The 26,410-nt window shown below is 29.4% G+C and overlaps 6 protein-coding genes and 1 non-coding gene across 11 annotated transcripts; 3 read left to right on the forward strand and 4 right to left on the reverse strand.

Annotated features, from left to right (window-relative positions):
* Nucleotides 1–450: 450 nt before the first annotated feature.
* Nucleotides 451–1,410, reverse strand: Nd-b22 (NADH dehydrogenase (ubiquinone) B22 subunit). The gene is made up of 2 exons (XM_083108152.1): nucleotides 1,203–1,410; nucleotides 451–860 (listed from the first exon to the last, which is right to left on the reverse strand). Exons 1-2 carry the CDS (start codon nucleotides 1,310–1,312, stop codon nucleotides 536–538), a joined length of 435 nt encoding a protein of 144 aa, XP_082964278.1. The 5' UTR covers nucleotides 1,313–1,410; the 3' UTR covers nucleotides 451–535.
* Nucleotides 1,411–1,684: 274 nt separating this feature from the next.
* On the forward strand, nucleotides 1,685–3,869 carry LOC145977134 (uncharacterized). The gene is made up of 4 exons (XM_083108860.1): nucleotides 1,685–1,944; nucleotides 2,229–2,432; nucleotides 2,511–2,646; nucleotides 2,715–3,869. Exons 2-4 carry the CDS (start codon nucleotides 2,264–2,266, stop codon nucleotides 3,508–3,510), a joined length of 1,101 nt encoding a protein of 366 aa, XP_082964986.1. The 5' UTR covers nucleotides 1,685–1,944; nucleotides 2,229–2,263; the 3' UTR covers nucleotides 3,511–3,869.
* Nucleotides 3,870–4,548: 679 nt separating this feature from the next.
* LOC145976517 (FAD-dependent oxidoreductase domain-containing protein 1) lies at nucleotides 4,549–8,639 on the forward strand. Of its 3 annotated transcripts, XM_083107658.1 has the most exons (8): nucleotides 4,549–4,692; nucleotides 4,871–4,988; nucleotides 5,498–5,803; nucleotides 5,935–6,435; nucleotides 6,673–6,818; nucleotides 6,906–6,992; nucleotides 7,145–7,298; nucleotides 7,491–8,639. In XM_083107658.1, exons 2-8 carry the CDS (start codon nucleotides 4,899–4,901, stop codon nucleotides 7,743–7,745), a joined length of 1,539 nt encoding a protein of 512 aa, XP_082963784.1. In that variant the 5' UTR covers nucleotides 4,549–4,692; nucleotides 4,871–4,898; the 3' UTR covers nucleotides 7,746–8,639. The 3 variants fall into 3 exon arrangements, with proteins under 3 accessions (XP_082963784.1, XP_082963786.1, XP_082963785.1); XM_083107660.1 differs by lacking the exon at nucleotides 4,549–4,692 and having other exon boundaries at nucleotides 4,868–4,993; XM_083107659.1 differs by lacking the exons at nucleotides 4,549–4,692; nucleotides 4,871–4,988 and adding an exon at nucleotides 5,020–5,096.
* Nucleotides 6,871–13,826, reverse strand: Rel (nuclear factor NF-kappa-B family member relish). 3 transcript variants are annotated; one of them, XR_014440264.1, is made up of 20 exons: nucleotides 13,285–13,826; nucleotides 12,608–12,748; nucleotides 12,370–12,524; nucleotides 12,056–12,216; nucleotides 11,829–11,967; nucleotides 11,570–11,711; nucleotides 11,328–11,432; nucleotides 11,107–11,218; nucleotides 10,888–11,015; nucleotides 10,520–10,729; nucleotides 10,354–10,421; nucleotides 9,980–10,222; nucleotides 9,766–9,889; nucleotides 9,356–9,600; nucleotides 9,118–9,273; nucleotides 8,890–9,000; nucleotides 8,561–8,803; nucleotides 7,456–8,423; nucleotides 7,127–7,328; nucleotides 6,873–7,034 (listed from the first exon to the last, which is right to left on the reverse strand). XR_014440264.1 is itself a non-coding variant. In XM_083107656.1 (18 exons), the coding sequence occupies exons 1-18, from the start codon at nucleotides 13,385–13,387 to the stop codon at nucleotides 8,319–8,321; spliced, it is 2,691 nt and encodes an 896-aa protein (XP_082963782.1). In that variant the 5' UTR covers nucleotides 13,388–13,826; the 3' UTR covers nucleotides 7,357–8,318. The 3 variants fall into 3 exon arrangements, 1 of the variants encoding a protein (XP_082963782.1); XR_014440263.1 differs by having other exon boundaries at nucleotides 6,871–7,328; XM_083107656.1 differs by lacking the exons at nucleotides 6,873–7,034; nucleotides 7,127–7,328 and having other exon boundaries at nucleotides 7,357–8,423.
* A 1,116-nt stretch (nucleotides 13,827–14,942) lies between these two features.
* Nucleotides 14,943–18,104, forward strand: Had1 (beta Hydroxy acid dehydrogenase 1). The gene is made up of 6 exons (XM_083107661.1): nucleotides 14,943–15,097; nucleotides 16,219–16,406; nucleotides 16,573–16,781; nucleotides 17,122–17,279; nucleotides 17,370–17,512; nucleotides 17,692–18,104. Exons 1-6 carry the CDS (start codon nucleotides 14,961–14,963, stop codon nucleotides 17,910–17,912), a joined length of 1,056 nt encoding a protein of 351 aa, XP_082963787.1. The 5' UTR covers nucleotides 14,943–14,960; the 3' UTR covers nucleotides 17,913–18,104.
* Nucleotides 18,105–18,186: 82 nt separating this feature from the next.
* Nucleotides 18,187–19,531, reverse strand: Rpl24 (ribosomal protein L24). Its single transcript, XM_083107662.1, has 5 exons — nucleotides 19,397–19,531; nucleotides 19,191–19,266; nucleotides 18,948–19,033; nucleotides 18,714–18,875; nucleotides 18,187–18,361 (listed from the first exon to the last, which is right to left on the reverse strand). Exons 1-5 carry the CDS (start codon nucleotides 19,399–19,401, stop codon nucleotides 18,226–18,228), a joined length of 465 nt encoding a protein of 154 aa, XP_082963788.1. The 5' UTR covers nucleotides 19,402–19,531; the 3' UTR covers nucleotides 18,187–18,225.
* Nucleotides 18,421–18,549, reverse strand: LOC145977571 (small nucleolar RNA SNORA79). Its single transcript, XR_014440567.1, has one exon. It is a non-coding gene; the product is annotated as a small nucleolar RNA SNORA79 (small nucleolar RNA).
* Nucleotides 19,532–26,410: the final 6,879 nt, after the last annotated feature.

The following is a 26,410-nucleotide window of genomic DNA, read 5'->3' on the forward strand; positions in this document are numbered from 1 at the left end:
ACACTAATGTATTCAATCAGATTTACTATAAGTTTCAAATTGCATTATATATGTGCTAAGATTAGTATTAAATATTATGTTAAATATATAATTAATTCAATTACAGAAAAATAGCTAGGTTACTTGGTATGTATTCTTATTATCTAATAAATATGTATGAAACATGAAATAAATATATATAAATATATATATATATATATATATATATATATATATATATATATATATATGTATATAATGTATTTATATATATATATATATTGTGTGGGAAATTATCTTTCGTTTCTTATATTTTTGCAATTATGTCCACATTATATCAAGTTTTAATTTTTATAAAAAATTTACAAGAGAGAATGCTATTGTCAGATGACTGTAATCTCTTAATTTTTTGTTTTTGAAAATTTCAGATATTTCTCTGTAATAGGGATGCTATTCCATTCAACGAGAATATTCATAATATTAGACATTATATTACATTATTATATCTACAAGTTATATTGTATTGATACAGCATAAATATATATTTTACAGATGTCTAGTGATCTTTGATCATCTTCTCCTCTTTTGGATATGTTTCAAAATACCATTTCTCGTATTCGTTTTTCATCTGTTCACGACGTGCAAAATATTTTGGATATCTAGCTTTCTCTAGAGGATGCCAATAATCCAACACGCAGTCTGGAGTTTCGCCTTCTCGGCCATACGCTCCTCCTGTGGCTGAATTGGGATACGTCATTGGTTGGAAATGTTGATGAGAGAAGAGTTCTTTTTCTCCTTCTTCTAACAGATATGTTGCATAACGCATATCTTTTATATCTTTGTTTTTATCAAAACGTTCTCTCATTAATATAGCCTGGATCCTAAAAGTAAAAGAATAAAATATAATTCCATGTATAGAGAATATAATTGCAAAATAACTATATTATTGATTATTATAAAGCAATTCAAATTAAAATAGTAATATAATAGTAATAGCTGAATAAAATTATATTAATGTTTTATTTTTTTATTGAATAGTTTATAAATTATAATTATTCACAGATAAATTGTTTTAATTACATTTCGTTTGCGTTATGTCATTACTGTTTCTTCCTTGAGAATCTGAATTTGTTATTTTGTGCATACAATAAAGTATAGAATTATACATATAAATATATGTATACACATACGACATGTGTAACTGTCAGCTGATGTATACATACCTGTAATCGGATATTTTATGATTCCAATCTCTTATGCAACGAAGCGCACGTTTGTACAAGCTACATACTTTTTGCGAATGTGACACGAGCTCCGAGGGAAGATGTGCCATATTTTTATTTAAAGATATCGCACAATTCTCTCTTTTAAAACACTTTCTTGAAATATATATATATGAGATTACGTGAACAAAGCATAAACAAGTACGAAACAAGTAGACCCATCTAATATTTATTAGCAGACAACCGAAGCAACTGACATCTTGTGAAAATCAATAGAATTAACATGATAACCAATCGATTTACCGTATCGTTTGTCCGTAATATGCTAAATTTCTCTAGGGAATTTTGCTACTGAATATTCTGACAACCAATCTAATAATTTAGCGATTTTGATTGGTCATAATATCACGCATTATTTTTTAGCATGGCATTGCGTTATATTATACGCAAAATAGCTATAATAAATCAAATATTTATTTAAGTAATAGTAAAGGTATTCGCGTTTACTTTTATACAGCAGAGGAAGAGAGAGAAGAGAAAAAACAACAAGTTGCGGACGAACGCGCGTTTTTCGCGAGTAGAACTAGAGACTTCCGGCGCGGGAAGGGCGACGGAAATGGACGGAAGTGCGACGGAAACGAGCGAACTCGCGTCGCCCCGGCGACATTGGACGACGACGTTCGTCAACGAATATTGACAGGAGGACCTTTTTATCACCGAGCGATTTTCGCTGATTTGCGAGGTATGTACACATGCTACTCGCGACCACTCCGGCCGACGAATTTCACATCTGATCCATATCGAGCGACGTTACGTCCAATGTGCGCGTTACATGCCATAATGACGCACGCACAATCGTACGCAACGCGATAAAGCCGACAAATCTTCGTCGGCGGATTATATCGCTCCGCTGTGTCGGGCTTTAGTCGCGCCGGGGCGGGAATATGAAAATGAAATTGAACGATACGCGACTGATACGTCGCGCGAATTATGTAGTGAAACTGAATTATTTTTTTTCTTTCGCAGATTGACCCGGCCAAGCTCAGGATTCGCGCGAAGAGATGCCGCCGACGATGCCGCCCGACTCCCATCAAATTTCGCTAAAGATCATAGAAGCCATCAAGCAGCATCCGGTGCTGTATTGTACAGAAGTGAAGGGCTTGTCGATTAAATTACAAGAGTTTAAGCAGAAAGTTTGGAAGCGCATCTCGGACGAGCTCGGACTTGATCGTACGATTTCCTTTCATGAATTGCACATTGCTTTTATGTTATTGCTTTTAGATTATTAACGTTATTCGTTTATTACAGCAATGTGGGTGAGATTGAAATGGAAAAATCTTAGAGACACCTATTGCCGTATCTTGAAATACAAGAATAAAACGGAAGAGGGTGTCAGAAGGAAAAAATGGATTTTTGAAGATCATTTGAGCTTTTTAAAATTCCCGTAAGTTTTTTTTTATAGAAGCAAAATATAATTAAGCTACATTTCCTTAATCGAGGATATTTTAATAGATACGAAGCAGATTATCAACCGCAATGTGTAGAACTGACTAAGGAATATATACAAGACATAAACTCAGGTGAAATTAGTTCTGAAGGTTTGCTGGAGCAATTGGAAGATCGAAATGATGAAGACTATAGCGAATACTTGGAGGTTATAGACGATACAGCAGCTGACCCAGTTGTGGTAGAACCTGAAACAATTGAAACATTGGACAACAATGATGTGCAATTGGATACACAGAATATAGAAGTCGAACAAGACATGACACAGCAAGACATTGATAATTGTGTCCAACAGATACAGTCAAAGTATCGAAAGATACGTCCAAAACGAATGAAGGTCGATTATCCTCCATCAACTTCAGAAGCATCTAACTCTTATAATGTAATAAAGACCTCTTCCTTTAAAACTAATAATGGAAGTACAGTTGATACTGGTAGAGTATTTAGCCCTCTTTTCATAACCACTCCATTAACACAAAGTACACTTACCTCGCCTACAAAAAAATCGAGCAGTGCAAAGGATAATGATCCCAATTTCGAACAAGTTTACTTGGCCCCCGAGAGTAAGAGTAGTATAGAACTATTTTTCGATAGCATGGCGCAGACAGTAAAAAAGTTGCCACCAAAGGCACAGGCAGATATCAAGATGAACATATGTAAGATTGTCACAGAAACAGAAATACAATATTCTGGCCAGAGCAAGCCACAAAGTACACAACAATTTGTAGCACCACCTGGTATGATACCTAAGTTGGTGTTGATACCTTGTAACATGATAGATAATCAAAATGTTAAAGAGTAATTCATTTTTGTCAATTGCAATATAAGTAATGTTAATAGATTTGATGAAATAATGACTGTTTTAAGATTATTTAATTAGAAATTATTTTAACTTTATTATAATAACAAAGATTATTCTCTACTTTTGTATCCATATAAATAAATTTAAACATATATCATTAACAAATATACTCAATATAATATTAATAATTATTCAAATTGATTATTTCAACGAAAATTTCTTCGTGTAAAGTTTAAGAATTGTTATATGAAAAAGCAAACAATATGTTATTCTCTAAAAATTTAATTTATATTAAAGAAAATGGTTTTTCTTACATGTAAGAGATATATTTATAATAAAATATTTATATTTTACATCAATTATAGATGTGTGTTATTTTTATAAAGAAATTTGTTATTGTATCTTGTAGAGAAAAATACATATATTATTTTATTTTATTTACTAAAAAGATTATACATATATATTTCTTTTATTTTTTACTGTAGAGAGGAATTTATCAGATAAAATTTGCGATGAAATCTCGTTGTAAATATTGCTATCTGGAAAGATAATAATTGCAATTGTGATTGTAATATATATATATATGTATCATTAATAGCCAAGATTATCACTATGGCCCATATTCTGAATCCTCTTTTATCGATAAAAGTGCCTCTAAAAGTGGCATATAAGCCTTCTGATTGGCTACAGGCCGCTTTTAGGAGCACTTTTATCGATAAAAGAGGATTCAGAATATGGGCCTATATCTTTATATTCTGTTTTACAGATTAAGAAACTATGTTAATGATAAAGAAAACTTTTATAAAAGATATATGTATCATTAAAGATTATCAATATATTTTTATTGATAATATATCTGTTTTACAGATTAAGAAACTATATTAGATAATGATGAAGAAAACTTTTATAAAAGATTTTATACATGTTTTGGACTTCAAAAATTACAAATGGAGCAAGTTAATAATAAGTGAAGAAGTAAAAAAAATTATTATCAAAATTGATCGTTCTATCTCGTCTCTTTTATGCGACTTTTATATTTTCGATTTATATTATTTTTTATGAATGTTACTTTTTATTTTTCTAACAAAAGAAAAAAAAGAACTTGTTAGTAAATCAGCTGTGTCTCATTATTTCTATATGTATCGATGTATTGATAGATGCAGAGTTGATTTTTATAGCACGGTAATTATCTTGACAGATATATTAATTTGATTTCATAAATACAGATTACTGATAAACGGTAATAGATAAATGTTTTTTTCTTTTGTTTTTTACTGTTATTATCTTTCGGTATCACTGATAAACATGTTTTCTGAAATAAGAAAAGGCTAAGAAACGTTTGTTTATTCTCTGGTGACAGAGTTAAGTGTTGTAGAGTTATCAACAAAATGTTGCGACATTTGACATGCGGAAAAAGGCACATCGATATTTCGAAGCAATACTCGGCAATTCAATTCATAAATTCTTCCAGAAATAAGGTGCGGTATGTATATATATATATATATATTAGTTAAAGGTTAGCTAACTAAGACTGGCTAACTAAGATGATATTGAATTTATATATGATAAAATCCATTGAATTGAATGTATTAATTAATTTCTAACAGTTCTCTATTGAAATTATTTTTTTTTTTTAAACGAATGTGTATGAATATAATAATTGTCACTGTAATAATAATTGTAATTCTATAATACTTCATGAATCTCTTTTATTGTTACCATTACATTTACATAATTTTATTTTCATAATTTTAAATATTTCACATAATTTTCTTTATTATTCATATATTTCTCTGTGTTATATTTGCTTTTTGTATTTATATATAAAATGGAATAAGCATGTGTAGCTTTTAGAAAAAGAGAATTCTTTGAGATAAAAATGAAGAACACTAATCTAAAATATACAGTATAAAATATAATAGAGACTCTTATCTTTTGCTATATAGTTTATTGTGCATAATTAATATTTGTTGCATAAAATTTATAGAGTTCGAAGATCAAAGATGATGATCAAGATAGGAAAAAATATAGAGAATTTGTGGATACTACCACTAAAGGAGAAAGAGCATGGAAGAAGATGCAACGAGATTGGAACAACTTAAAAAAATGTTTGTCATTTGATGGAAAATCTTCAGATTTTGAAGCCCTTTTCGAGAGAGCTGAAGTAATTCCTGAACATTGCGATGTACTCATTATTGGTGGCGGTGCAATAGGCAGTGCGATAGCATATTGGTTAAAACAGACAATGCATAAAGAAGAATTTCATGTTGTTGTGGTTGAAAAAGATCCCACAGTAATTATAAATATTAATTCATATGAATTTTTTAGTCTTAAGATATATTTCTTTATTTCTTTTTTGATCAATAATAATTGAGAGTTTACATCTAATGTATTGTAATTATATTTTTTTTTTATATTTTTCAGTATGCCAAAGCTTCTACAACTCTTTCAGTTGGTGGCTTGCGTCAACAATTTTCTCTTGAAGAAAATATTCAAATGTCTCTGTATGGTGCAGAATTCCTGCGAAATATTAATGAACATTTGGGTATTCCTGGAGAGCCACCTATTGACTTGAATTTTCACCCCTATGGTTACTTAGTTTTGGCCACCGAAGCGGGTGGCGAAACTTTAACACAAAACTCTAAACTGCAGAATTCTTTAGGAGCAAAAAATACAGTTCTTACTGCAGAAAAGTTGCAGCGCATGTTTCCTTGGTTAAATACTGACGGGATTGCGGCGGGTTGTCTTGGACTGGAAAAAGAAGGATGGTTCGATCCATGGTCCCTCTTATGTGCTTTGAAAAAGAAGGCTAAACATTTAGGTACTCGATATATCAATGCCGAAGTTAAGGCTTTTCAATATAATACGGTTCCAGCAACTTTTGATATAAATATGGATCCTGTCCAACAATTAAATACTGTAGTTGTAAGTCCATGTTTATATATTTATAATAATCCTTATAAATATTAATAAAATATATGTTTATATATTTTATAATATATAATTTGATATATGTTTATAATATATAATTTTATATACTTTATAATTGAATTCAAATAGAGCACTCAATTTCGTGCATGTCTGTCTATAAATTCTTATATAACTTATCAATTGTGAATCTAACATAATTTTTTAAATAGATAATACGTTTTTTTGTATTAGGTAAAAACGAATGATGGTGATATTAGACAAATACAATTTTGTAAGGCTATAATAGCTGCAGGCGCATTTAGTGGCGATGTAGCTGAAATGGCTGATATTGGAATAGGTGAAGAATTATTATCTGTACCTTTACCAGTGGTACCTAGGTAATTTTATTAATGATATACAAGTAACTCAAATTTTTTATTTTTTGATATTATCTATTATAATTAAAGATATAATTTTTTTTACAGAAAAAGATATGTATATTGTTTTCATTGCCCAGATGGACCTGGTTTAAACACACCTCTAACAATTGATCCTAGTGGTGCATATTTCAGGTATGAATCTATATACTGTATACTCTTGAGTTGTAATATGTACTTTTGCATCAGAAGCAAAACAAAAATTCTTAATAAATAAATAAAATTTATTAAAGGATAAATTTATGAAAAGAGTAACATTTTATAAATACATTTTAAATGATTTGTAGGAGAGATGGTCTCGGAGGCAATTATATTAGCGGAAAATCCCCAGAATTGGACGAAGAGCCATCAATAGATAACTTAGATGTCGATCATGATTTCTTTGACAATAAAATATGGCCTATACTCGCTCACAGAGTACCATCATTTGAGAATTTAAAGGTATTTCTCATTATAACAAAATAAACATACCTGTAAAGGAAACGTAAAAACACGCTGCTAAAGTTAATAAATTATATATATTTTCATTCTTACACAAATATGGACAATGTATATATAAATATAAAAATTAAATTATTAATACATCAAAAGTATATACTTCTTTTTTTAAATATATATTTATATTTTTAACAGGTGAAATCTTCGTGGGCTGGATATTACGAGTATAATACATTTGACGAAAACGGCATTATTGGTCAGCATCCTCATCATAATAATTTATACATAGCGACTGGTTTCAGTGGACATGGTATTCAGAAGGCACCCGCAGTAGGACGCGCAATGTCAGAGCTAATCTTTCATGATCGTTTTATAAATATAGATTTGTCGAAATTGAGTTTCGACAGATTTTTAAGATCAGAACCTATGAGAGAAGCTAATGTGTTTTAAAGTTTCTGGAAATAGAAAAATAATGTCTTTTTTTTTTACTCGAATGTGTATTATACGTGTATCATATATATTTGTGTGTATATGTATGTATATATATATATATATATATATATATATATATATATATATATATATATATATATATATATTTATATACATATGAATATACAATGACAATATAAAACCTAATAATCTAGATCTATAATAATAATAATAGATCTATATTCTATAAATGAAGAGACGATTAATCTGTTCAAATGATAAAATTTTTAACCCTTTGCACTCCAGCCAATTTTGTCATATGGCCTACCAGCAAGGCATTTTTGTAAAACCTGGTGAATATTAAAAAATTATTATATCAAATAAAAAATTCCAGATTTTTATTGTCACTACTGTTCTCAGTATCATAAATAATTTCATTATAAAATGTATATCGCCATAGCGGCGCCTATGGAGTGCAAAAGATTAATTTACAAACGTAATAATAATGTTGTTATAAAATATATGATAATATATGATATACGTATGCAATGATCCAATAATGTTCATTTTAAAATCGTGTCACTCGTAGTTTCATGATAATATAGATAAAACTTGTCCCATATATACAGCGGCACTTTCTTCGCCTATGCTTTGTAATATATTTTGCAGTTCACTGAGAGATATATTGGTTTGTATCTACAAAAAAGTAAATTATATAGTAAATTATATATACATAGTTTAATGATATTTATTTCAGTAAGAATGCATGCATTCATAACAAAAAACAGAATAATACACATGAAACGCTCGACAAAGAAAATAAAAAATCTTACAGCAATATAATTCAAAAGGAGTAATGTTGAACTGGATGAACTTTCTTCAAAGTTATTAAATAAATTTTCAAAATTTAAATGACGGGCTAATTTTTTCCATCCTTTTGTCTCATCTAGGATATCTGCTAATTGTTTTTCTTGGACTGCATCCATCCAAACTTTTTGCGTATCATCAATATTTTCCTCTTTACACTTAATTGCTCCTAATGATGTATCATTTTGATTGGAAACAAGTTGTAAAATCTGCAATAAAATAAATTTTCCTCATAATTTTTCCTATATAACTTTATAATAACGATAAGATGTGGAATATATCTCTCTTTGCATACATCTGGTTTGTTTGAAGCCAAGTCGAAAGATGATTGTCCGATGGATTCTTTCATGTTTTCATCATCCGAGTGTATTTCAGTTTTTATATTTTGTACTTGGTCCCCTTCAATCTATCATGAAAATACAATTACATATAATGAACTACTTTTATATATATATATATATATATATATATATATATATATATATAAAATATGGTTTATTTCAAATAATCATTATAGACATACGTTGCTTGGCTCACGATTAAAATTCCTTATGTATGGATCAGCGCCATATTTCAATAGAAGGGCACATATTTCTTTCGCTTTCATCCCAGGCGTAACTACCGCAGTATGCAATGCTGTATTTCCACTGAAGTTTCTTTTGTTAACGTCTATTTTGGTCTGTAAGAATCAACAGTATACTATAATATCATTTTTGATATAGAAAAGAGAAGACATGTTTCTGATAAATATTAAATTTTACATTTTTTAACAGCAATTCCACTATATCTTTGTGACCTCCTTCGACTGCTATATGCAAAGCAGTTCTTCCATAAGACATATCGGTATTATTTACATTTGCACCAGCTTTAATCAGAGAACATACTGCATAGTATGAACCTGCTTCAGCAGCTAATTGCAAAGGTGTCCACCCTAAATCTGTATTTGCTTCAATGTTGATTTTTTCTTCAGCCAATAAAACATCAATACTTGCTTTTGCTTCTGGAACTAAAAAAATGTATTTCTTATTATAGGTATATATTATCTGTTATTTTTTACTATCATAAATCTTAAATATTTCGTTAAATTTCTATTCTCATTTCTATTGTCAGATTTTTCTTAAAGAACAATTGATTTAAAAATAAAATGAAATATTTTTAAATTAATACGTACATTTAACAGCTCTGTGCAATGGCATTTGTCCATAATGATCTGATATATTTGGATCTGCACCAAGCATAAGTAATGCTTTTGTAATTTCCGCATGTTCTTGTGAAACAGCATAATGCAATGGTGTCTATGGCATATAATGCAATATATTAAAAAATAATTCTTGTAATTATTAAAACGAGATATATATTATAGACAAAGCATCAAAAAAGCTAACCTTGCCAGAACTATTTTGAATGTTCACTAACTCTTCAGCATTTGTTTTTACAAAACTTATAAGCATTAAGATACGTTTTATAACATCTTTTTGTCCATATCGGAGTGCATAATGTAGCGGCGAATCACCATAAGTTGTCCTGTCTTTTAACATATTTACTATAATATCCTTAGATTTATCTGGATTTGCTTTAATTCTCTTTATTGTATCGATAATAACATTTTTGGCAAACATTTCATTATCCTGTAAAAACAAAATTCAAAATAATAACATTGATGCAACAATAAGATAGCAATTATGAATTTATAAATTATAATTAATTATAATATAACAATTATAGTTTTATAAACTATATATTGGAATTAAAAGTTTACCTTTTTACTCGGTGCTCCATCATAAGTTAATTTATTTTCTTCACTCGGGGCTAATAAACTCTCATATACTGTAAAATTTAAGTTACATTGAATAACATGTGATATATTTTTTTAAGATGTACTTGAGATTAGTAAATCTTTCTCTATGTATAAGTTTGACACTTACAATCTAAATTTATGTGATCAACAAACTCCTTGAACTCACTCGAAGAGCATTTATCCTCTAACATCTTTTTTATTTCTTTAGAAATTTCGGTACTTTCATTGTTTGAAGGTACATTCATTAATGGTGTATTCATTAACGGCATATCTAGATTAAACGCCATTTGTGCCAATTCTTCGCTATTCGAATGAGAGACTCGCGTTCTTTTCCTACCTGAAAAATTGTAAAATCATAATAAGTATTACATCGAGAAAAGAAAAACAATCGAAAAAAAATAAAACAAAATAGAAAATGGGATGTGATAAATAAATGTGATTAATTAAATAAATAATAATAAAATAATTAATTTATTAATTATGTGATTAATTTACCTATCATGCGATCGCTAGGTTTATATGTAAACTTGATTGCTTCTGAACAATCTGAATCTGAAGGACGTTCCAACTGTATAAAGACTTCTCTCGGTGAAGTAATATATAGATCCTTGTATGGTGGAGTTCTAGAAATACACAGTATAATTAATTATGAAAGTATAATTAATATGGTTAATCATGAAAGAAAATAAGTAATTTCAAGCACAATATACATACCGAAATACCATGGCATATTGATGATGAACGTCTAGTTCCGAGAAACGACCATAATCAGTCCAGACCTCAATGTCATCGTCATTTAGTTCGAAAAATTTTATTTTTATATTTTCTATAATATGAAATACATATGTTTTTTACATATTTTTATATGTACATGTTACCGCGATAATGTAGTATATCGTAGTGCAGAAATATCAAATTATTAATTACAAACTTACTTTTTGAAACTTTCTCTACAAGTATGAACACTTCTTCTCCACCTTCACAACTACTGGTATACTTGTCAATTCTACATATTTTAAGCTCCCCAGTTAACGCGCTTTCTATTAAAAACATAAGCATTACAACTTATTAAACTTTTTCATCGTTTGAATAATGAAAACAATAAATTTGAAAATTTTAATAAAAAAATTTTTCTAAAAAGAAAGAAATTTTATTTTGATAAATTATTTAAACTTACTCAAATTATTGATGGGATTGCTATAAACTGGTGTTGTAATTGATCTCATGACATTATGTTGATCTTTGATAAATGCTTGAAAACAAAGGGTAACAGTATTTAAATTTATAGTCTTCTGATAACGTTCTGCATCAGCTTTAATCTGTAATTGATGCAAAATTTTTCAAAAAATTTAATTGCCATTTTTCTTTGGAAAAGAATAAAAATATAAGTCTAATTATATAACAATCTCAGAGGAACAAAAGGTATTAAAATCTACCTGTGCATCGTCACGAAGACTAAGAGTAGCATTAAAATTTGAACGTTTACGTTCCTCTAAAACTTCTGCACGTAATTTTCGTACTATTTCGTCTTTAATATTTTTTCTTGCAGTATGTATTATTCCCATACTATGGAATCTGAAGTAGAAACATGCATCCATATAGTGCATTAATAAATACATAGATCAATTGTGTTTGCAATGTTAGACAGAAAATACAAACATACTCAGCAGTAAAATCGTTTGTAGATGAAACTTCTATATCATGCGGGTCATCTATATCTGTGGTACCCATACGTTTCACTAATCTATGAGCATGTGGTGTATGTTCGTCGTCCGTTGTAACCAATGTGCATCGTATTATTGCTTTATCCAAAAAATTATGTAACTAAAAGTACAAAAAATAGCAAATAAATAACAACACTGCATAAAGAAAATCATGTATATATATATATATATATATATATATATATATATATATATATATATATATATATATATATTGGTAATTTTATTTGCAGAGAATTTAATTTATACTTACTTGGACTGTTGGTACATTATTTTTATTCCGTCTACGTCCATTTGATGCACCCAACAAACTCCCATGTGTCCCTACCATTTCAGATTTGTATCTGAATCTAAATTTATCCATTGGTTGCACCAAGATACTAATGTATGGTTCACCAAGTACTTGTACTAATAAGATAAAAAAAATTTGATATATTCTCTTTAAGTAAGAATTATCAGATATCTTAGACAAGCTGATTTAAAATATATACCTGAAGCATTAGTTAAATTGATATAATTATCTGTGACATGCATAGGCGACGAAGATGTTGACATGGGTGATGTAATACTCATATTTCCCTGAGATCCACTATATGGGCTTAGACCATCTGTACTGCCCATCAATGTTAAATCTGAAAGGAGAAAATATATGAAATTTCAATATTCTATTAGATCGATAATTAATTCTTTATATATACATACGATATATTATTAAATATGTTAACTTTCTATATATATATATATATATGAAACTTGTTTTAATAATTATAATAATGTACAAAAATAATAGTATATAAATATTTCCTTAAACTAAATTTTCAATATTAAAATATCACACATGAAAAGGCAACGAATAAAGGATATTCGAAAATGTTCAAAAACACAGCAGACTTATAATAATATTATTTCTAATATGACTGTTGCACAAAATATGACATGATAATTTTTTATACTTTGATATTTATTATGACCGCTCGTGACACGAAAATAATATTCATATTTTTAAATCAATTTCTATATCGACAGAGCAAGCAGAGACATCATGTAATCACGTGTCACTATGTGTCAAATAAGCGATTGATAATGACACAATTATACATGTACAATAATAATTTTTAATTAATAATTTTTCTGTAACACGTGAATGAAACATTCGCGCTCGTATTACCGTTGAACGGAAAGTACGACGGATCTGCCTCATTGTCCACAATACCACTGGATGTCAACATACTCCGCATCGCCATGTTAAAATTCTCGTACGCATCGGGCATATTGGTGATTACTTTCCTCACGAATATTGAAAGAGCGTGCGATCGGCAGATGCATCAAATTAAGAAATTAATTCGCTCAGCTGTTACCGCGAGTACGATCAAATGTCATGAGCAGGACAGATAAAATTTGAGTCTCGTCTCCGATAATGTTGGGATGCGCGACACTCGTTACTCACCAAACGCACGTAATCAACTGCTTTCAATATCGGAATAATGCGTTAATCAAAGTACAATTTAATGACTAGGATCGTGGGTTCTTCCCCGGGAATATGACGCAACGACCAATCAGCATATATCATGGGTTTCCCTGACGAGTAGGCACGTGCTCACGTTGCACGATGCCCTGGCAAAACGCATTTAAGAATTTTCCATAATCCTCTTTTTTCGGATTATCTATGATATTTCGATTTAATATTATTTTTACTAATCTCTTGCGAAATTATCATAATCTATCATTTATAGACTATCATAGTCTTTATATATATTTTCCATATTTTGAAATCTTGTAAAAGAATCATAACTACTAATGAATTCCAAAGTGCTTATTGAATATTATTTAGATGATATTAATGTAAGGCTCCTATTGTAATATTTTAATTTTCTTCTTCTTCTTCTTTTATGGATATCTTTCTCTTCTCTTTAAGATGTAAAGTGGTCATCACATTTTTTGTTTTTTATCCTTTTTTTTCTAATATTCTAATTTAGTGAAAATTCCAGGTGATATTTTATATTATAAATCCAATATCTATCGGAATTTTTCATTAGACAATGAAGCCAGTTAATTAAAGCGAAGACGAATTCGGATAGACCAGGTAAATCCATTTGTATTGACGGCCCTGATTCTGCGAGTTCTTGATTTAAGCTATAAAATACAAAGTAAAGATATTTTGAATTCTGATTAATAAAGTCAAAATTAGTACAATTGATCAGATTATGCAAGTGAAAAGTCACACTTAACTTTATTATATGATGCTCTTAATTATTGCAAAAATGACCGTATAAAGATTTTGTTAAAAAGCAGAGGACTAATATAATAAAATTAAAAGAAGAGACAAAAATTTTTTAAAAATGACTAAAAAAGTAAAATATTGATTATATTGTGCATAATTATGAGATAGATATCGTAAATATTTTTAATTATTGATAATTTTCCAAATTTCCACTTACATATGCCATTATAATATCTTCGATCCTTGTTAAAATTAAACCATATTAAAATATTAATTTTTATAAAATATAATTTTTTTCAATATTTTTTGCACACACAAATTATAATTTACATTATAATTGTAAAATATATAGATCAGAAATAATTGTATGCTAATTTTGGACTTGAAGATATGCTTGTCTTTATCCCAGAGGAAGATAATCCAGAATTAATTCATAAAATAGATGCGATTATCAACTTACTATTTTGTTTTCAGGCGCTTGCTTATGGCTTGTTCATGCGTATTCTAGCAAGATAACGATGTTTTAAGATGTCGTTAGCAAATGCCTATGACAGCCTATTCAGAATAATCCACTACACTCTTGCAAAGCTCCATTAAAATACTATGTGGGAGGGGAACTGATAATGCGAATATATATATCAACACCTTTGCCGCGGAGACCAAGACACAGTTCGCAGAAACATTTTCTTCGCAGACATTCAATCAACAACAGTCCAGTAGCAATGTCGACTAAAAATGAAAAGATCGGGATAATTGGCAGGTAAAATAATCGATTGTAATTAACATAACTGCAAATTATAATTAAGCGAATAACGTTCGTTTCTGCTTTCAATTGTGGCATGATCGAATTATTATTATTTTCTAACTTTTCAACATGCGTTGTATTGCTGATAAGCTTATATAGTGTCATAAAGTAATCATTCAAGGTCATTGAAAAATTATTTTTAGCATGAAAAATTGACTTTTTCTCTCATAATTTTCCTTGATTTCCAATTCTTTTTTCAAACTATTTAACAAAATTATCATTTTCATATATTCAGTCTATTTTTAAATTACTATTTCAGCAATAATCAAAATAGTTGGCAATATAAAGATTAGTATAAAAATAACATTTATGAGATATTGAAGATACAAAATGTAGATTTTAACATTTCCATTCAGCCTTCACGATAACCATTAGCTTAGAAAAAAAATTGTAATTTCTTTTTCTTTTGCATTAACGTAAGTCACGAGATAGCGAATAAATGAGATAAACTGATAGATAAAAATGATAGTTCTATCTGATACATAGAATGATAATAAGTTAAAAAAGAGATGCAAAAGAATGAATTATACTTTATAATCTATTTTTTCTTTCAATTTTAGTATATATAAGTATTTTTTTTATGTATGTATAAGTATTCTTAAAGAGTATAAGTATTCCTTCATGCATGTATAAATATTTTTAAAGAGCATTCTCTATAAAAATAATAAATTTTTATATCACAGTATTAATTATCCAACATCAATATACAAAATTATTATAATTTTATTGATTACATTATGCCATCGGTTTATTTCAAGTTAATTATGTTAAATTACTATCTTTTGCGAGAAGAATGATATAATTTACAAATATCTGTACTGTTTTGTAGTAAGTTATACTCAAGATAAGATAATAACGCGCGAAAACAATATTTTTTATAGTTATATCTGATACAGAATGACCTAATCTTTTCGCGATTATTATAATGATTTTTATATAATACACTCATTTTGCATAACACAATAAAACTAATATTGACAAATATATAAAATACAGAGATTATTTGAAATTGATTGTATTAAAATATTTTTTTTCGTGAAATTAATCGATTACCTTTATATTAATATTTATTTCAGCGGCTTAATTGGACGTAGTTGGGCTATGCTTTTCGCCAGTGTAGGATATCAAGTAACCATTTACGATATCGTTCAAGATCAAATTAAAAATGCGTTGGAAGATATTCATCAACAGTTGAAACGCCTTGAAGCTGGCGGTCTTCTCCGGGGTACACTAACTGCGAACCAGCAATTTCAACTGATAAAAGGTCTATTTTTTGTCTTGTGATTTCCTATCGCAATAATTACTATCGCTGCGGACAATTAAATTACATTGATTTCATATCGAGAGATTTAAAACAATAACAGTAGACTTTATATTTTTGATATGGTAGGATAGCGTTCAAAGAATTTTATTCGAACATTCCTTTATAGGATCTTCTGATCTGGCGGAAGTTGTAAAAGGTGCAAAATTGATTCAAGAATGTGTGCCAGAAAATCTTTCGTTAAAACTGAAACTCTATAGCGATCTCGACAAAGTCGTTGACGACAAAGTAATCTTGTCCTCTTCGACGTCTACGTTTCGTCCGTCTCTTTTTAGCGAGAAGCTGAAACATCGTGAGCAAATCATAGTCTCTCATCCTGTACGTATTTCCAGACTCTTAGCAAATATAATATTAAAATTTCTTTTGGTAAATCTTTATATAATAATATGGTACGTTTATGTCTAAAAATTTACATATTTAGTTATAAAATATAAAATTTATATAAAAAAATTATATTAACTCATAAACCTCAACACATAACAAATATTTATTTTTGCTAAACAAATTAATTTAATTTTATTGACTCTAAATAAATTAGGAGAGATATTAACTATTAATAAGATTAGATAATCATTAAAAATGTCATAAATAATATTTATGTAGATTATTTGTATCAGAAATTATATTTAAATTATTATTATTATGCAACAATACGCAGGTGAATCCCCCTTACTATGTGCCATTGGTAGAGGTAGTACCAGCACCATGGACGCGTTCCGATATTCCCGAGAAAACAAAAGCCATCATGACCGAAATTGGTCAAAAACCTGTTGTCTTTAGTAGGGAGATTGATGGTTTCGCACTTAACAGAATACAGTATGTAATCAGATATTGTTGTCCATACAAAATATTTTTGAACAATTGTTATCATTCAATACTTGATATCTAAAAAGATCATATTAACAGATATGCGATATTAAACGAAGCCTGGAGATTGGTGGCTGATGGAGTGTTAAGTGCAAAGGATATTGATGCGGTAATGAGTGAAGGTCTCGGAATGCGTTATGCTTTTCTTGGTGCTTTTGAGGCTGCGCATTTAAATGCCGAAGGTAAATATTCAAATACAAAGAGAGCTATTATTAAGCTTCTACATTAGCTATTATTAAGCTATTATTAAGCTTCTACACTATAAAAAGAAACGAACAAAATGGCTTTTCTCATAGACATTCAATTTATGTTGTTAATATATAAAATATATAAAATATATAAAATATATATTGTTTTATAGGAATGAAGAAATATTGCGAAACGTATAACAAATCAATCTATGATGTCAGTATGACTTTCGGACCAGTACCAAAATTTGTGGGCGAGATGGCGGAGAAAATCAGCAACGAATTGAACGAGATGTGTCCACTTGATAAATTAAAGGAAAGACGAGCATGGCGCGACACCGCTTTGACAAAATTATCTATACTCAAGAAAGAATTAAATAAGATCAAACAGTAAAAAGATACTTATTTTATGCAATTAATGTGCTACTGTTAAAACTTGTTTTGTTAAAACATTTTAAAACAGTTTTATATATAACAAAATAATTTTTGTCTAAAAGAAAAATATTATTCTGACTATAAAAATTAAATGAAATTTTGTTACTCGATAACATATGTTGTTACAATAAATCATATACTCGTTACTCGACATTTGCCAATTTCCATGCCCTGAATTTTAATTTTTTTAAAATTAATTTTGTCTATATTATATAAGAAAATCAGATAAAAAATAGGATTATTTTATTTTATTTATATATAGTTACAGCTTTTTAACGCTTTCCTCCGACGCGAGGTGCAGATTTTTGTGACACCTTAGCTACTTTCTGTTTAGCTATTTGTTTTGCTTTTGGAGGAGCAACAGCTTTCTTTGTCGCTTTTGCTGCTCTCTTCTGCTCTTTTGCCGCCCTGAAAATAAGTAATAATCAATATTATTGTTACAAAATATTACATAATATTGTTTTATTGATTGTATGAACCCGCAAAAACCAGACAATGTAATAAAAAATACAGTTCTGGGTGAAGCAGTCCACTTTTATTCTAAGACGATCTGAAATCTGAAGTAGTATAAAAAACTATCAGAGGAACAGACGTCTATTGCAAATTTATCTTTAAGTAAATATTAAGTTAATATTTATATCTTTAAATAAAATATATTTAATAGCATTTGTCATTTTTTAATAATTCTTCAAAAATTGATCTTCTAAAATTGATATTTTACTAACAATTGAATAAATAATTATAATAAAAAGATATATACTTGATTGCTTGTTCTCTCTGAGCCTTACGAATTTCTGGTTTCATGTTACGTTTGGCCAAGATATCTGTGAGAGAGGCACCTACAATAGCACGCTGGAACTTTTGGGCCCGCCTTGTCCTTTTCTTGGTTTGTTCTTCCTCTTGTCCCTTCTTGTGTTTACGTCTGAGAAATATATTAAATTTAACAAAAGCATGAAAAATTATATGCTTGCTACAAAGTAAGAAATATTTATACCTGTATAAGACGGTCCATGTCACTTTCCTAGGATTACGCCTCATCAAGTGTGCAGACTCGCATTTCGAGTTGAGGAAAGTGAAGGTCTGAAAAAGCGAAGGAAACGAAGGTTATGCTTGACATGTGCAGTTGACAAGCGAGATAAATTGTACTTTTTTCTTTCCAAAAATTTGTTTCAATGATTAAGCTATGAAGTTGTAATTAATAATTATCTTATTATTGCTCCATACTCGCGATACTCACCTTTCCGTCAACCTTAACCATGGTTTTGCCATGGCCCGGATATATTTTATATCCACTGTACGCGCAAAGACCGATCCTGTAAATATTGAAGATACGTTAATCACAGACATTGCGTTCACGCGATGCGTCATATTTTCGTTGTAAATACAACGAGATTGCATCGGAAATGCTTGGATATATACTTCGCACGAATAATTCTGACTTACTTCATCGTGATTAGACGCGAAAGAAATGTCTCGGTAAAAATGGCCGAAGGTTCCCTGTTTCGTGAACATTGCAAGAACGCATGGTAGAGTGCGCTTTCGTCAATTGAATTTTCATGAAATCATAAATACAGAGCGTATACCACTTGTTGAGAAGCGTTTGACCAATCAGAACAAAGAATCATTGCCTCTGATTGGTCAATCGAACGATTGGAGGGACCTGTAACGTCAAGTGGCGATTCCACTCTATGTATAAAACATACTATGGTTCTTTTACTGGCTTGACGCAGAGAGAAGACTGAGAGATGTCATGACCCGTTTTTAGATGATCCCTGGAAGCGATACTCCCTCTGTGGACACTAAAAACGTGGACATGAACTACAAAACCAATGTCCACGAATGTTCTCAGAGGGTAACACATATGTCCCTCTGATAATATAAATAATATAAATAAAAATATAAATAATTTAATTAATAATAATTTATTATATAACAATATTAGTATGTTCTCTCTTTTCACGCTATTATTTATTTATTTATTTATGTGTCTTCTTTTTCTTTTTCTCAACATCATTTATTTATTTATTTAGTTCGCTCTAAGTCAGTCTTTTAAAATGCAAAACTAAATATTATAAAATTTGACTTCGGAAAAACGCGGTAAAACAATCGAATAAATTCAAATCATTAGCATAACAAAAGGTTCCGTGATATATCAATCGTTTAATAATTAATTTAAAATAAAATACCTCTATAATTTAAAATTCCGCGTGTTTATGTAGTACGTAAAATATTTCGGCAGAGAATTATCAATAATATCATGTTTGGCCTTGGCGACGTATAGCAAGCGCGCTATACATATCACGGCTTTGTCATCATTCGCACGGTGACTCTCGAGTAATAAAGTAGTGATGAGAAACGCTTCGTATATTGTAATTTTTGTACTAAACACGATTATGATTAGTATCGAAACATAATTTGCTATAAATATTAATAATTAAAAATTAATTAACTTTTGATAAACATGAAACTGTATCGCAACGATAAATATTTATCGAATCGTAATCATTCATTACTGCGAATAAAAATTGAAACAGGGAATACATGAAAGGGGACAAGAGAATTAAATATATTATGATCTTTTGATCATCAATGCTTATTATAATATTTCTTTAACAATATTAGAATTAAATATATTTCGACCAATGCTTTAAATTTTCTCAATCCTGGTTAATTAAACAAGAAATATATTTAATTCTAATATTGTTAAAGAAATATTATAATAAGCATCGATGATCAAAAGATCATAATATATTTAATTCTCTTGTCATCTTTCATGTATCCCCTATTTCAATTTTTATTCGCAGTAATGATTGATTACGATTCGATAAATATTTATCGTTGCGATACAGTTTCATGTCGTTTATCAAAAGTTAATTAATTTTTAATTATTAATATTTATAGCAAATTATGTTTCGATACTAATCGTAATCGTATTTAGTAGAAAAATTACAATATACGAAGCGTTTCTCACCACTACCTTACTACTCGAGAGTCACCGCGCGAATGATGACAAAGCCGTAACGTATAGTGTGCTACTGTTTATATTTTATATTGCCAAAGTCGAACACCGTTATCGACAATTCGTTGAAATATTTTATATATTATAAAATATACACTAACGCGAAATATATTAAATAACAGAAATACTTTAATTTATTGATTATTAATTAAACAATTTATCACGGAGCATTTCGTTACGTTAATTATTTGCATCTGTAATTCAATTGTTTTACTTCGTGTTTTCTCAGAATCCCTCCCCCCCCCAAATTATATTTAGATTGTCAAGTAGAGTGATAAAGTAACACGGATGGAATATATTTGTGACTCTAAGTATTAAAATAATAATTATTGTCCGTAAAGATCACAATGATCGAAGTGATTATTTAATATTTTGTATTCCTATCATTTTATCGATTCTCGATTAAATTGTATATTAATATACAATTTAATCGAGAATCGATTTAATGTGATAGGAATCCAACATATTAAATAATCACATCGATGTTTGCAATCTTTACGGACAATAATTATTATTTTAATACTTAGAGTCACAAATATATTCCATCCGTGTTACTTTATCATTTTACTTGACAATCTAAATATAATTTGGGGGGGGATTGTGAAAGAACACGAAGTAAAACAATCGAATTATAGATGCAAATAATTAGTATAACGAAAGACTTCATGATGAATAGTTTAATAAATAATCAATTAATCTTAATCAATAAATTAAAATGCTTCTATAATTTAATATTCCGCGCACGAATATTTTATATTACAGAAAATATTTCGGCAACGAGAGAATTATCAATAACACCGTGTTCGACCTTGATAAACAGTATCGCGCTATTGTTAATATGTTACACGGCTTTATTATCATTCGCACAGTGATCTTGAGTAGTGACGTGAGAGACGTTTCACATATTATCAAATTCTTTCTTTACATAGTCAACCTTGGCGATATAAACAGTACCGCGGTAATGTTTCTGACTTACGATCATTCGCTCAGTGGCTCTTGAGCAGTGAATATCTTGAGTAGTGATGTGAGACGTATCATATATTATCAAATTCTTTCTCTGAACACAATTGCAAGTGCAACGAGGAACTTTTCGTGAATGAATGTAAGTGCAACGAGGAATTCAAATGAGTGCAACGAGGATTGAAGTGCCACGAGGAAAAAGCGAAGAAAGCAAAAAAAAAAGGAGATTTTGGAAATGGATGGACCAATGAAATATGATGTAAGTCATTAATATAAATTATTTATCACATTCATTATTTGTTATATTGTTGCGTCCCCGCGTCCCGTCCCGCTGTATTCGTCACCCGTTGAATTCTTTCGAAGAAGGTCGTTTCCGCGCGCGATGTCAAGATATTGTTATAAACAACGACTGTCAAAGAATCTGAGCCCAGCTGTCAAGCTGTGCGGACGCGCGTCTATTTGTGATCCATTTTACGATTATTCTGAATTCTTGTATGTTACTCGCGGTTTATTAAAATTCTTGTGCACCTTAAATCGCGTTATTATTTACGAGTGCACGAACGTCAGCGTATGCCGAAAAAAATATTCCATTTTATTTTAAAATATTTATAAAACATTTATAAAATTTTTTATTAATTAATATTTTCAGTTACTTCTTATATTTTATAAAACATTTCATATTAATATATTTATTTAAATATTTCATGTATAAAAAAAATAGAAATTTTTTTATTTATCATATTTCTAAAAGTTTATATCTAAGAAATATAAATTATTTTGTAATTACGAAATTTATAATATTAAAATATAATAATTAGTTTTAAAAATAATTAGTTTTAAAATCAATTATTTTGAACATTGCTTTATATAATAGATTTTCTTTTATCTTTTATATTTTTATTTATTATTTATATTTGCGAATTTAAATTTATGTACTATATTACAAAATAAATTTCAAATTATGTATTATATTATATATAAAATTATATATAATATAACCCTCCCATGGGGTACACCTTGTCGCGGTGGGAGGGCTTAGTACTTGGATGGTGCCTTGAGGTTTATCTTAAATTTTTCTATTTATGATAAATTTTAAGGTGCCTGAATGGGAAGCTAAGTACCCTTTCGCGTCGTCGGTGCCGTCAACGTGCCGCGGACGGCAAGCGCTTCGTTACCGCGTTTTCGCGTTGCAGTATTCTCGCGTTGTCGCGTTTTCGCGGAACTTTTGGACTTTTTCATATAAAATCCCAATTTCATTTATTGTCACGAGTCTCTACTTCCGATGCCAACTAACTGGGATGTTTCGAGTTTGCACACGTTACTATACAACGTACACTCGCGCTTCGTGCTTCGTGCTTCGTCAAGTGATTCGGCCCGAATTAGTTAGAACTTGATCGATTGCTCGGAATGGTCGTCAATGGGTCCCTTCTCTTTGCTCGTCTACAGCCATACGCACTGCGTGTGTTAACCCTGTCGAGGAGTCGAGTGGATTCCCCTAGGCACGATTTTCGCTCGGTAAAAGGGGTTGCCTCCCCATTTTCTAAATTGCTGAATGTTAGCATTTAAAAAATGTGGGTATCCTCTTCTTTTGCCGTCTACTAGCCTGGTGTAGCATATAGCAACCGCGGGAGGCATAATATGTCCGGGCGGAGCACCTGAAATCGTGCTTAGCGGGTCCAGGTTCGATACGAGATAGGATAATTATGCGCGAAAAAGAGTTGGTGAACTTCATTTTCCTCTATTTCCGTTAATCGCTTCGTCTTCTTTCCGGTTTGGGCTTAGTCCTTGCTCGTTGTATCGTTGCATTCCCGACCTGTTGACTCGAAGCTGATTCTCGTAAGTGAAATGGGATTTTCGCTCGTACCGAAACCGGGAGTGCCGTTCAAAGTATATACATATTAAGTATATACATCGCGCGATCAAATAGAAAATTTTTTATTGTACCGAAATAGTGCGGACACCGTTAAGTATCGCGCGTAAAATAGCGGAAATAGCGATATAAAAATATCGCTCGCGAGTGCGGGAGTGTCGTTATCGCGCGCCAACAACATGAGAGGAGGAGGAGGCCTGGGAGAGGCATCTTACATCGGCGGAGCAACCTGATGGTGAATATCTATTATTTATATGTTAATTGTTATAAATCGTTAACTTGTTATAAACGAACAATAATTCGATCTTATTATTTAAATGAATTAAAGAGAAAGATTTTTATAAAAGTCATATAAAATTTTCTATTTAAAAAACGGTTTCAAAAATTTATAAAATTTTTCCATACGTGTTTATCTGCTTATTATTTTACACATGGGATATAAAATTCCGCGCGATAAAAATTTTTTTAAATATTAATTGCATTTTGTGAGCATTATTATAAATGAATTTTATATTTGTATGTTACAGACAACTAGCTTCGATAACAACAACTCCGCTGTTGCGCATCAGTGCCGGTGAGTGAAAAAAACTTTTATTTAACTTTAAGGTAACAGATTCGTAGAGATTGCAGATGTAGATGTAGATGTAGATGTAGATGTAGATTGTAGATTGTAGATAAATCCGTTGCCTTAAAATGGATGAGCTAGGATGGATTAAATTAAATAAATTAAATTAAATAATTAAATTAAATTAATTCAATTAAATTAAATAATTTTAATAAGTTCTTTCGAACTTATGCTTTGCATCTATTGCGAAAATATATTGAAATATTAATTAAAAAAAGAAGAGATTAAGAAAAGATTTTTTTGTAAAGATTTTGTCTAATTTATTAAATAAAGGACACGCATTAACAATTACCAATTTTATCAATTTTTGATGCTAATTTATTCTTATAATACGCACTTATCTTCTAATTGCTCATAGCTCATCCATCGTAGAATTTGTTTGTAGATATTGTTTTTAAACTTTACTTTAACTTAATATAAAGCCAAATGATTAATTAATTAAATAATTTGTAATATGATAAATACACATATTAATTTTATATTTTACTATAAAATATAATTTATAGAAATTTGTAGTAATTTGGCTTTATTTCAGTTAAAATAAAGTTATATTCAATATTTAACGAACGATCGTGAAATCGAACGATCGTTACTAAATGAGCGTAAATATTTCACGCTCTTTTGCCGGTAATTATCCGGCAAAAGAAGGAGTAATTATCTCCTTCTTCGATCTCTGATTAGAGATCGAGAAAGAAAGTGGCCAGGATCAACGAAAGGTAGGTTCAACTGGCCTGAAGAGTACGGTTAGGGTACGCGGTTAGGGCACGTGACTAAAATATATACATGATTAGGTGAGGTGATGATTAGAGATAGGTTCCTCAAATCTCGAATAATTTTAGTTAATCAGGAAGTAGGGTTGTTAAGGCTATTAAGTAAAATCATTAGAATTCTTCTATTAATATTAGGGTTGTTAGGGCTCTTAAGATCATTAGAATTCTGTTATAGTAGGATTGTTGGAGCTATTAAAATTATTAGAATCCTTTAATAGTAGGGTTGTTAGGGCTATTAAGTAAGATTCATTCTTTCTTTTAATATTCCAATAATCCTAGGGGTAAATTAAATATATTTTAATTAAGTTGAATTTATTTTTAAAAACGTAAAAATGAATATAACATGTTTTAAAAATAAAAATGTTTTAAAAGGGAAATTTAAATTATCAAAATTATCTTCAGAAATATTAAAGAAATTGCATAATTATTAACGTTTAAGAAATCTTAACATGTTATATTTTATTTTAAAACTTAAAAATGTATGTGTATTAAATCGAATATAATATTAAATCCAAATGTTAATGCTATCAATATCAAATTATTATATCAATGTTATTAAATATTTGAATAAATGGAATTATTATTTGATATTGATAGCATCATAAATTTGTAAATTGTAAATTGTAAATTATAAATAGTTATAATTGTATTTTAATTATAATATCTAACATTGATATTTTAATTGTAAAATACAATACAATTATGACTATAATTATATTATATGAAATTGTATTTATGATTGTAAATTCTTATGTAAATTACACGAAAAATTATCGAAAGTATACGTATAATGATTACATAATAGTAATTAACATAATAGTAATTCATTAAATTAAAGTATTTGTTTCTGTAGTATATATTTTTGGAATATTCATAAAAGAGTAACTGTTTGTATTTTCATGTCAAAGAGGAACTGAATATTCTTAAAATAAATTATTAAATTATGATTGCGAAAATACCGTGTTCTTTCCGCGTTCTCTTCGCGTTCTTATACAAGATTATCATTTTAACAGAAGAATTTTATCGCTGTCGCTCTCGTCAGATAATATTCCTAAATATTGCTAATTAAATATAAAGAAATGTCGAATAAGAGAGTGAAGATTCGATAAGATTTGTGATAAGTCAACGATTAAATATTAACTTCACAAAATTTAACGATCACCTTCGATATTATAGAATCGCGAGTTAATTATTATGAATTTAATAATTTATT

This window comes from Camponotus vicinus, unplaced genomic scaffold (assembly GCF_025532165.1).
Source record: "Camponotus vicinus isolate PSW18456_S1 unplaced genomic scaffold, iyCamVici1.0 SCAF_9, whole genome shotgun sequence".
NCBI classification, from domain to species: Eukaryota; Metazoa; Arthropoda; class Insecta; order Hymenoptera; family Formicidae; genus Camponotus; species Camponotus vicinus.